The following is a 12,339-nucleotide window of genomic DNA, read 5'->3' on the forward strand; positions in this document are numbered from 1 at the left end:
TGATGGCTAAGCTGACCTTTCACAATGGAGAGTACCATCATGTATACAGCCGTACCTTCATTGCCTGGTCTTCTCCTGGGCTGCTGCAATGATGATGAGTGGGCCATGTCGGCTGATAAGGGGGCCAGGCAGCTTAGCATTAGCTATAGCTTGGGTTTCATAGTGTTGCTGTGAATGGGGAAGTGGACTGCATTTCCTAGCACGTAGGGTTGCACATTTTAGGGAATATTCAGAGGTGGAAACTTTCCGTGGGAATTAACAGGAATATATGGGAATTAATATTAATACCGTTTAAATGTAGATATTTTTGCATTGGATATATTTACCATATCATATGGATACAGAAACATAAACATTTTACCCTATCATAAGTAGACATAATTGCAAATGATTAAGTCCTTCCAATAGAAAAATAAATAAATAATTGTTGCGAATTGAACTTTAATTAAATGAGTTGACTCTAAACATGGGATGATTTCACTGAACAACAAAAGAAAGGGAATATTGAATTATCCTCAATGATCCATTGCATCTCACAAAAACATTTTCAACATACATCTGTAAAATTATAGTCTAGAAACTAAAGCTTTGGTTGTCTTCCTCTTAGGCATCCATGTCTTCTCCCTAGACCTCCTCAATGTCCACCTCTTGAACATCAGACTCTGAGGCCTCATCTTCACTATCACTTTCCAACCTTGTGGAGGATTGCTCGTTGTCAGGCTCAAAAAGCCTCAAATTTGTCCGGTTGGCCACCAATTTTTCAACCCTTGTATTGGTCAGCCTGTTGCGTGCTTTGGTGTGTGTGTTCCCAAACAAGGACCAGTTGCATTCTGAGGCGGCTGATGTTGGTGGGATTTAAAGGATGATGAGGCAACAGGGGAAAGAGCCTCAGATCCACAAAGTCCCTTCCATCAGGTGGCCGATGAGATATGTTGGCACGACTGCCATATTGCATCTCCATCCCAAAGCTCTTGCTTGGAAGTGTACTTCGCTAGACTGGCAAGAAGCTTACCTTCATCCAGGCCAAGGAGGCGAGACGAGACACAGTAGTGATGACACCATAGGCCTTGTTGATCTCTGCACCAGACAGGATGCTTTTGCCAGCATACTTGGGGTCCAACATGTACCCTGCGGCGTGTTTGGGCTTCAGGCAGAAGTCTTCACGCTTTTTGATATATTTCAGAACTTCAGTTTCCTCTGCTTGGCGCAACAGTGAAGTTGGCAGGGCAGTACAGAGTTCTTCTCTTACATCTGCAAGCAGAGTCTGAACATCAGACAGGATGGCATTGTCTCCCTCAGTCCGTGCAATGGCTACTGCTATAGGTTTCAGGAGTTTCAGGCTGCTTACCACTCACTCCCAAAATACATCATCCAGGAGGATCCTCTTGATGGGGCTGTCCATATCGGCAGACTGTGATATGGCCATTTCTTGAAGAGACTCCTTTCCCTCCAGGAGACTGTCAAACATGATGTGGTGCTCTTATTCTTCTCACTTTGCTTGGTGAGGTAGATTGCTGCTATAACTTGATGACCCTTCACATACCTAACCATTTCCTTGGCTCTCTTGTAGAGTGTATGCATTGTTTTCAGTGCCATGATGTTCTTGAGGAGTAGATTCAATGCATGAGCAACACAGCCAATGGGTGTGATGTGAGGGTAGGACTCCTCCACTTTAGACCAAGCAGCCTTCATGTTCGCAGCATTGTATGTCACCAGTGAAAATACCTTCTGTGGTCCAAGGTCATTGATGACTGCCTTTAGCTCGTCTGTGCTCTTGTAGAATACTGGTTGAGGGGTGGAGATTATGTTGGAGATTATGTTGTTAATTATTCCTTGCCCACAAACATTCTACCACCCATCAGAGATGATTGCAATACAGTCTGCTTTCTCTATGATTTGCTTGACCTTCACTTGAACTCTGTTGAACTCTGTATCCAGCAAATTAGTAGATAAAGCATGTCTGGTTGGAGAGGTGTACGCTGGGCGAAGAACATTCAGAAATCTCTTCCAATACACATTGCCTGTGAGCATCAGAGGTGAACCAGTTGCATACACAGCTCGAGCAAGACATTCATCAGCATTTCTCTGATTACATTCCTCCATTGAGTCAAAAGATCTTCTGATTCCAGGAGGACCATGAGCTGTTGCTATCGATAAGGTGTCTGATTTATAATTTTCACCTCAAATTGAAGTAGAGGGCCTTATGTCAGAGGTTGCTTGTTGTGAGCGCAGAGGGAACTTTATGCACTTGGCCAGATGATTCTGCATCTTTGTTGCATTCTTCACATATGCAAATACTGTGCCAAATCATATGTACACAGCTTTTCCTTCTACATTAGCTGCAGTGAATTGTCTCCACACATCAGATAATGCCCCTGGCATTTTCCTGTAAAGATTAGAAAAAAACAAATACAATTCCATGTACAGATAAATAGTTAAGCAGTTAGATTAAACCAGTCCTTTGTAAGATAAATGTTTTAAAATGAAACATGTATGGAAACGGGTGAATTAACACTCTTCAGTTAGCAGGCTCAAGCAAGCTAAACCCCACATGATAGGAAAAACTATAACTAGCAGAAATTGTTAACAAGTTAAAAATTATTTAAACAGATTTTGCTGTAGGCTACTATTTACTAGTTAACAAAAACTCATGTATCTCATATAAAATATATTCACCCCACCCAGTATTGTAATCAAAGCTTACCAGAAAGCATGTAGTCCTTGGCTCAGACAGTGTAGTAGTGTGGGCTCAATAACATCTCATTAGTGTGCAAGATCTTCAGAATCAGCTGTACATGTGATGGAAGAGTGCAGTACACATATGATGGAAGAACGCATGCAGGGGGTTGCAATTCCATTGAATTGGGGATAGTTTAACCAAAAGATGCCACAAGACCTAGAATTGCCTTATGTTTATCCCACAAAAAAGGTTCACTGTTATAAGCTACATTTATTTATGAATTTAAGCAGAATTCCCATAGAAAATTATCGGAAAGTGTCCGACCCTTTGCAACCCTACTAGCACCCACGTTTTACAATAATTTATCAAAGCCTTCCCCTTGAAGAGGTAGTGCGGTATCGAGCTCGCCTGCTATGAAGCGCTCAGAAAATCTATAAGCCCGTAAAGAAAGGCTGATTTTAAAGGGGCATTCCATTGAAGTTCCACATTTTAATATGTTGTTCTTATCCACACGAGAGTCAGCAGCATGTCAACATCACTTTCCTTAGCAGCTATAATGGAACATCTAGATGTTTACCAATTGACATGGGCACAGTTCTTTAAGTTGCTCAATGTCCTCTCAACTGCCCAGTCTGAAAATAACCTTCCACTAGTCTCAAACCCTTCAGCTTTTGCAGATGTATGAAAGAAAGTAAAAGCAATAGTAGAAGCGAGGAGAGTAGAATTGAGTAGATGCAATAAACCTATCCCATTCCTAGGGCCTGCTTCTACCGATCCAGTTCCTACCACATCTACAGTGATGTAGTTCTGGCTAATTATACACTATTCATGATGCGCATTTAATGGGAACCAATGAACTTTAAATGCCTTTGAAGTTCATTGGTGTGAACTAGGATGAGTATTTTATTCGATAATTTCACTAGTACAGTGCTCTCTTTTTCTCATATACACACGCGCTCACACACAGTGGTGCCCTAATCTAACTGTGAGCTTTTCTTTCTACCCACACAGATCAATGTACTCCAGTCTAAGAGAAGATCGGAAATCCTGAAATCGGTAAATATCGTTTTCTATGGAAATAACCATTATGAACCTAACTGTTGTTCCCATGTCTCTTGCCTCGTGTACGACGTCTCTGACTGGTACGTTCCCGTCCGTAGATGCTGTCCTTCATGTACGCCCACCTGACCTTCTTCCACCAGGGATACGACCTCTTCAGTGAACTACAACCTCTCATGAAACAGCTGGGGGGACAGGTAGGCCTTTACCCCATTTACTCCGATTAAACTGTATCTTCACCTAGCCCATCCAAACGCATAGTGGTTCTTAAACCTCTCCTTGTTGATCCCCAGATGTTTTACAATTCACTTAGTCAAGGGCTTGATGATAAGTTGCCAAGTTGAATCAGGTGTGCTAGCTCTGGGGGGTCCCCGAGGAGAGGTTTGAAAACCACTGTTCCCTCAGCGCTAGCACACCTGATTCAACTTGGCAGCTTATCATCAAGCCCTTACTCTCCATACAGAAAGGTAAAGCCATGCCAGTCAACGCTTTTCCTCCCTGCTAAGGAGTGGAACTAGGGTGAAAAGTAATTGCTTCGGCCCACAAACCAAACTGTTGTCCATTCTTTTTGCTGGGTGCACACATGTACAAAAATGTGCCCTAGTTTAGTTCAGTGGCACTAGGTGGGGCCAACCAACACTAGGCCTGTGGCCAGTGATGATGCACTTTCATTGTGTGTGTCATGGCCACTGGTAGGGCCGACCTGATGAGATACTATCATGATCCTTAGGTGCCAATACTATATGTATTGTGATTCTATATGTATTGCAATTCGATATTGCTCACTATATGTCTGCTGCAGAGAGAAGAGAGAGCATGAGAAAACAAGTTTTGATCAGTCAGGCAAATAAAAGTACTGAAGAGTTGTTGGCTCACTATTTTAAAAGAAGATGGAGAACAAGCTATAGGATAAAACATACTGGAGTTTTGACAACTAGCACTAGCTAACGCTACCTACAGTAGCAAATAATAGTAATTGGCACTAGGTGGGGTGAAATATGGAGTGAAATATCCGAAAATAATATGTAACTATCGATTCCCCCCCATCATCACTGGTCAGATATATCAGCAGCTTCCTCTGGACCAGGAGGAGTATAAACTAGGGTTGGGCGATATGGCCAAAGTATCATATCACGTACGGCGCTCAGACACAAAAACATGCCATACAATATATCCGCCATGTTGGAGTCAACAATAGTCAGAAATAGCGTTATAAATATTCACTTACCTTTGATGATCTTCATCAGAATGCACTCCCAGGAATCCCAGTTCCACAATAAATGTTTGTTTTGTTCGATAAAGTCCATTCTTTATGTCCAAATACCTCCAAATACCTGGCTAGCTAGCCAGCTAACTAGAGATTAGCATTAGCGGCTAACAAAATTTAGGCCCAACTTGCTAAGAAAAGACAAACTAGCTGTTTGCAGATGTAAGGAACACAAACTAACGATGTAATGATAGAACGCTAGGGGATTTATATTAAGAAGCAAATTTAAAGCAGCATTGTTGACATCAACATTGTTGCTTGTGCTGCATTGACCATGCAGACTGAACGCAAATGTCTCGTGGTCGAGGAACAACAAATGCACTCCTTGAGTGACGGGGTGGGACTAGGTCTGTGTAGAAAGCGGCATGGAGAGAGCGGAGAGAGATGACTCAAGTAGCGAAGTAAATTATAAAAATTGACTTTACACACGGCGAATCACATTTAACAAACTAAACATTCAAATGCCGTCATAGAAGGTAAAGTAAAAACCAAAACCGGTCTGTGCATCAATACCGGTATATCATAAAATACGGTATACCACCCAGCCCTAGTTTAAACAGGGGAAAACATGACCGATCTGCTGCTCCTGTGATGATTATTATCTTAGTAGAGCAGTGGGAATGAGGAAGCTGGAGGGCTGGAAGAGGAATGACAGGCTATTCCCACCCTGGGACCCGGAACGTAGGCTTATTAGTGAAGGAGAGAGAGGGGTAGCGGGTGTAGACAGGAGTAGAAAGAGGGAGGAACAGGGGGCCAGTTTGGAGGACTTTGTCACTGTGGGAGCGGTAGACGAGGCGCGAAGGAGACAGGAGTTCCTCATGTGGTAGACTGAAGGAGAAAAAAAAAGGAGGGAACAGTGGCAGATAGACAGCGGCAGGGGAGTGTGGATTATAACGGCGGACTCCAAGGCTGATTGTCAAACGCCATCATGAAGCTGAAGACGGTGGCGAGGCTATGCAGGGAGGTGTGGAGGAGCTACCAACAGGTCTGAGACCAGTGCTTAACGACAACATTATCAGTTTGATATTGATAGAAAGATGGGACGACTGACAAAGCTTTAGCACTTTTAAGACAATGCCGTTAGTTACGTTGTACTAAGCAAATCAAGCAAGGCTGAAGTATTTGACGTGTATTATGTCTACTGGTTGATTGTTTGGTCGATAGGCTGTTGGTCGACCAAGATTTCTTTAGTCGAGCAGTCGCAATTTTCAACAACAAAAAAAATCATGGTGCACAAGACACCTGTCTGATTCGCGCCTATCTCAGTGGACTAATCCATTGCGGATGCAACGGGGATGACACAGTCCATCACTCTAAGACATGTGATACTGAAATTGTATTTGGTTATATTATGTAAAAATAATGACGCAACACTAATAAATGTAATATTATTTTATAACAAATGCGCTTTCCCCCCGCGTTGGATATGGTCGCTGACCGCGGTTCTGAAACATAATCTTCAGTGCGCCTTGCAATTGGCATCTTTCCCTATGTTGCTGTGTGTATAATAGCAAAATTAACCAGCATGAAATATACAAAAAATATAATTAAAGGGGGCAGTTTGGAAGAAACGAATCCCGTCTGAATTGTCCTCTGGAATAACGGACATTCTGGGATAATAATTACATAACCAACGTTAGTGATACTAGTCCCGTGCTAATAAGACAGCCTAATTGTCTTAGAAAATTGAGGAGTGAGCAATCCCCAACTTAATTAGGTCTATAAACAATAGCCTAACTGTTAAATGTGCCTGGCTTTATAAATCATCCATTTACAGTGCATTTGGAAAGTATCCAGACGCCTTGACTGTTTCCACATTTTGTTACGTTACAGCCTTATTCTAAAATGTATTAAATTGTTTTTTTCCCCTCATCAATCTACACAATACCCCATTATGACAAAGCAAAAACTGGTTTTTAGAAATGTTTGCAAATGTAAAAAATTTATAAAAACTGATATCACATTTACATAATTATTCAGACCCTTTACTCAGTACTTTGTTGAAGCACCTTTGCCAGTGATTACAGCCTTGAGTCTTCTTGGGTATCACGCTACAAGCTTGACACACCTGATTTTGTGGAGTTTCTCCCATTCTTCTCTGCAGATACTCTCAAGGCCTGTCAAGTTGGTTGGGCAGCATCGCTGCACAGCTATTTTTGAGGTCTCTCCAGAGATGTTTGATCAGGTTCAAGTCCAGGCTCTGGCTGGGCCACTCAAGGACATTCATAGACTTGTCCTAAATCCACTCCTGTGTTGTCTTGGCTGTGTGCTTAAGATTGTTGTCCTGTTGGAAGGTGAATCTTCGCCCCAGTCTGAGGTTCTGAGTGCTCTGGAGTAGGTTTTCATCAAGGATCTGCTTTGCGCTGTTCATCTTTCCCTTGATTCTGACTAGTCTCCCAGTCCCTGCTGCTGAAAACATCCCCACAGCATGGTGCTGCCACCACCATGCTTCACCGTAGGGATGGTGCCAGGTTTCCTCCAGACGTGACGCTTGGCCAAAGAGATCAATCTTGATTTCATCAGACCAGAGAATCTTATTTCTCATGGTCTGAGAGTCCTTTAGGTGCATTTTGGAAAACAACAAGTGGGCTGTCATGTACCGCTTAATGAGGAGTGGCTTCCGTCTGGCCACTCTACCATAAAGGCTTGATTGGTGGAGTGCTGCAGAGATGGTTGTCCTTCTGGAACATTCTCCCATCTCCACAGAGGACCTCTGAAGCTCTGTCAGAGTGACAGAGCTTGAATGACCAAGGCCCTTCTCCCCAGGTTGCTCAGTTTGGTTGGGCGGCCAGTTCTAGGAAGAGTGTTGGTGGTTCTAAACTTCTTCCATTTAAGAATGATAGAGGCCACTGTGTTCTGCAGAAATATTTTGGTACCCTTCCCCAGATCTGTGCCTCAACACAATCCTGTCTCGGACCTCTACGGACAATTCCTTCGACCTCATGGCTTGGTTTTTGATCTGACATGCACTGTCAACTGTGGGAACTTATATTTACAGGTTGTGTGCCTTTACAAATCATGTCCAATCAATTGAATTTACCACAGGTGGACTCCAAGTTGTAGAAACATCTCAAGGATGATCAATGGAAACAGGATGCACCTGAGCTCAATTTCGAGTCTCATAGCAAAGGGTCTGAATAAATATGTAAATAAGGTAACTCTGTTTTTTATTTTATTTCTAAAAACCTGTTTTCGCTTTGTTATTATGGGGTATTGTGTGTAGATTGATTAGGGAAAAAAGGATGTAATACATTTTAGAAGAAGCCTGTAATGTAAAAAAAAAAGGGAAAAAGGGAAGGGGTCTGAATAGTTTCTGAATGCGCTGTATATCTACAGAAATAAGACAGATATTGCTTCTGTTGCCTTTTTTTGTGTGTTTTTTAATAGCCTGCTGATTCCGTGAGCACCAAGCCCCATGCAATGGCAAAATGTTGTATACATTTCACAGATTTGGCTGTTTTAATCTTTGCTATGTTGTAGTAAAGGCTTTACTTTAGTTTTTTTGGTGAGAACAGACTGGTATTACTTATTTATTTCGTGTTTATACTGTTCTAGGGCTGGGCGATATGGCAAATAAATTATCACGATATACATTTACATTTTTTTTTTTCTATATATATTTTTTTCTATATATCTATATATTTTTTCATTCGATAACGATAATTATCACGATATTAATCAAATAATGTTTTAAAGGTGCATATCTGCTTCAAACTCAAGAATGCCTGAACAAACCATGGTTAGAGCTTTGGTCCAGTAACCAAAAGGTTGCTAGATCGAATCCCCGAGTTGTCAAGGTAAAAATCTGTCGTTCTGCCCATGAACAAGGCCGTTAACCCACTGTTCCCTGATAGGCCGTCATTGTAAATAAGAAGTTGTTCTTAACTGACTTGCCTAGTTAAATAAAGGTTACATTTTTATTATTATTATGTGAGCTACACATAAAATTATACTTGAAGGAAAGTTGTTCCATGTTTGCAGCCAGGGAGCACATACCTGGGGTCTATTAAATTGATAAGCCTCTTGAAACCTTCCTTTTCAACTGTGCTAATTGGTAGCATGTCCTTAGCGATGCATAATGGCATTTGTGATGTCTTTGTCTTTTCAATGTTTACTTGTAGGGCATAAACGCTGTCAGTGTTGACTGCTTCGGGCAAACATCTCTAGATTGGCTGGTGCTTGAGGGGCATTTATCAATACCGTGGCGCAAACTCAGACTTCCTGCGTGTTCCAAAGAGTGATTTTGCTTCAGATGTTGAAAAGGTTTGTCGTACTACCAGACTTCGTAGCCACCGGTCTACGGCACAATTTGACTGAACATTGCTCTGCTGTTTGTCGGACTTCAAAAAGCCAAACCACTTCCAAATTACTGAAACAGTTTAACCCTTTTAATCAATCATTTCTTCGTTGGAAGCTGCTCCTTCTCCATGGCTATCACTGCCACTGTTTTCGCCTACATCACTCATTTTTCGTGGTTAATAGTGGCTACTCCATCACTCGAGGTGCTAAGTGGTTTTCAGTGGGCGTATACCTCTCCACATGCATATTGTCACTTCTCCGCACGCTCCTGCGCCGTCACAGAGGTGAAATGGACTGCTGTACCTAATTATTCTATATCGACATTATCGAAAATGAATCTAATCGTTTTTATATCGTTATAGAGGGAAGTAATTACCTCGATAATTATTCATATTGATTTATCGCCCAGCCCTACACTGTTCCAAACAAGCAGAAAGAGTATTGTAATCTAACAGCACCTGTTTGTCACACGTAATATACACACAGCTCTCGCTCCTGTACCCTTCTTTTTCTTGATTTCCTTCTTATTGTTATTATTAGAATTATTATTATGATCATTATAATAATAATAAGTAATATCGTTATCATTAGTAGGCTTTGTATAGTAGCCTTGTATAAACACCATCGAGCTGTAGGCCTAAGAGCGCATCTTTGTACCGTAACTTACTTAGGCCTATTTTTCAATATATATAGGCTACTGTATCTATCAATCAGTCATTAATTTGTTCATGCCATCACACAACATACGAGATGTTCATGCTTTGAAATGCAATCAAGCATATTAGTTTTAAAATTAAATAACAAAGGGAGCTTTGAATAATCAGTCTCAACAATAAATAAAACGCTATTCACGAATGCATGTAACTGTTTTTAGTCTGAGGTTAGTTGGTAGAGCATTGCGCTTGCAACGCCAGAGTTGTGGGTTCGATTCCCACGGTGGACCAGTAAGAAAATGTATGCACTCACTACTGTAACTCGCTCTGGATAAGCGCGTCTGTTAAATTACTAAAATGTAACATGTAAATAAATGCTTTATATATTTATTTATTTTCTCGTTAGAACAGACTTTCTGGTAAACTTATTTAGTGTTTACATTGTTCCAAATGGTCAGAAAAAATTATTATATTGTAATCTAACAGGAACTGTGTGGCACACATAATACTAATGTAACACTTGCTCCTATACCTTCCTTTTTCTTGATCTCCAGTAGTTTCCACACTTATATCAAATGTCTTCCACACATCTGACTTCCCCTTTCCCTCCGGAGCAACCAGTAAACATTCCCCCATTTCAAGTTTCTTTTTCACGTCCTCCGCATACATTTTGCTGTCGACATTAATGGGTTCAGAGTTAGTTTTAACCAATTTATTGATGTGATTATGTTAGGCATTTATTATTATTTTGTATTTTTTTAAATCTTTATTTAACTAGGCAAGTCGGTTAAGAACAAATTCTTGTTTTCAATGACGGCCAAGGAACAGTGGGTTAACTGCCTTATTTAGGGGCAGAACGACAGATTTTTACCTTGTCAGCTCGGGGATTCGATCTTGCAACCTTTCGGTTGCTAGTCCAACACTTTAACCACTAGGCTACCTGCCGCCCCGCCTATAGGTCAGGCCCTATTGGTCACATGCATGCAATACTAACATGTTTCATGTAAAGAGAGCAAGGGTAGGGAATGTTTTTCCTAAACAATTTAGGGATTTCGGTAACTGAACTTTTCATATCAGGAATTGAAAGATTGAAGCGATTGTCTTTCTAAGACGCTTTTAGCCTAGGCTGAATAACGAAATGTATTTTTTTACACTCACAAATGAATGAATTCATTTACCATGACTGTTCATCAGTCAAATGTCAGAACCAATATGCACACTGTGTAACTAGTGACTGATTTTCTACATTACATTTACATTTACATTTAAGTCATTTAGCAGACGCTCTTATCCAGAGCGACTTACAAATTGGTGGATTCACCTTATGATATCCAGTGGAACAACCACTTTACAATAGTGCATCTAAATCTTTTAAGGGGGGGGTTAGAAGGATTACTTTATCCTATCCTAGGTATTCCTTAAAGAGGTGGGGTTTCAGGTGTCTCCGGAAGGTGGTGATTGACTCCGCTGTCCTGGCGTCGTGAGGGAGCTTGTTCCACCATTGGGGTGCCAGAGCAGCGAACAGTTTTGACTGGGCTGAGCGGGAACTGTGCTTCCTCAGAGGTAGGGAGGCGAGCAGGCCAGAGGTGTTGATGACAATTAGAGTGAAAGGGAACAAAGATGCACAACCACCACCCTAGTGAGTCGTTTGAATTGTAGACCAAGTCAGTCGGTGGTCGTGCAGTGGGTGAGTCAGAATCACAAGGCCTACTTCTGAATGGACCAGTTACAGTGATATAGCCTACACAGAGAAATAGAATGACCAGAAGGGACTGTAATTCTGTGTTTATGAATATAGTCACATGTACTGTTAGACTACAGCTTCTAGTGGAATTTATCGGGCTGGTTGTTATGGAGAAGGGGGAAACATTTCCAATCCAGTCCAGCTGCCATTCCGACAACCGCCAACTTTCTGCTAAAACAAAACAAAATCTGTCCCCAAATATATATCTCAGCTCCAGAGGCATCTAGTAATGGGCTTTAGTAGTGGGTGCTGGGAAAGGAAAAGGGAAAGGGGGATACCTAGTCAGTTGCACAACTGAATGCATTCAACCGAAATGTGTGTTCCACATTTAACCCAACCCTCTGAATCAGAGAGGTACGGGGGGCTGTCTTAATCGATGTGCACATCATCGGTGCCCAGGAAGCGGTTGTTGTTGGGGGTTAACTGCCTTGCTCAAGGGCGGAACAGCAGATTCGAACCAGTGACCTTTCGTTTACTGGCCCAACACTCTTAACCGCTAGGCTTCCTGCCGCCCAGGTTTAGTGTGAGTGGAGTTGGATCCTGATTTAGGCTCCTTAGAATAATTTATTCCATAGTGTAGGCTTGTCTTGTATGAATTATGAAATTAGGCTTATGCTATGCTGCACTTGTGGCGAAT

General features: G+C 41.6%; 1 protein-coding gene across 3 annotated transcripts in view; it reads left to right on the forward strand.

Annotated features, from left to right (window-relative positions):
* Positions 1–12,339, forward strand: part of LOC106613490 (arf-GAP with coiled-coil, ANK repeat and PH domain-containing protein 2) — a 118,684-nt gene that overhangs the window by 57,911 nt on the left and 48,434 nt on the right. For all 3 annotated transcript variants that reach the window (XM_082956698.1, XM_014215778.3, XM_082956699.1), the window contains exons 7-8: positions 3,692–3,736; positions 3,841–3,936. In XM_082956698.1, coding sequence (XP_082812824.1) covers positions 3,692–3,736; positions 3,841–3,936 — 141 coding nt within the window. The remainder of the gene's footprint in view (positions 1–3,691; positions 3,737–3,840; positions 3,937–12,339) is intronic.

This window comes from Salmo salar, chromosome 10 (assembly GCF_965601325.2).
Source record: "Salmo salar chromosome 10, fSalSal1, whole genome shotgun sequence".
Classification (NCBI taxonomy): domain Eukaryota; kingdom Metazoa; phylum Chordata; class Actinopteri; order Salmoniformes; family Salmonidae; genus Salmo; species Salmo salar.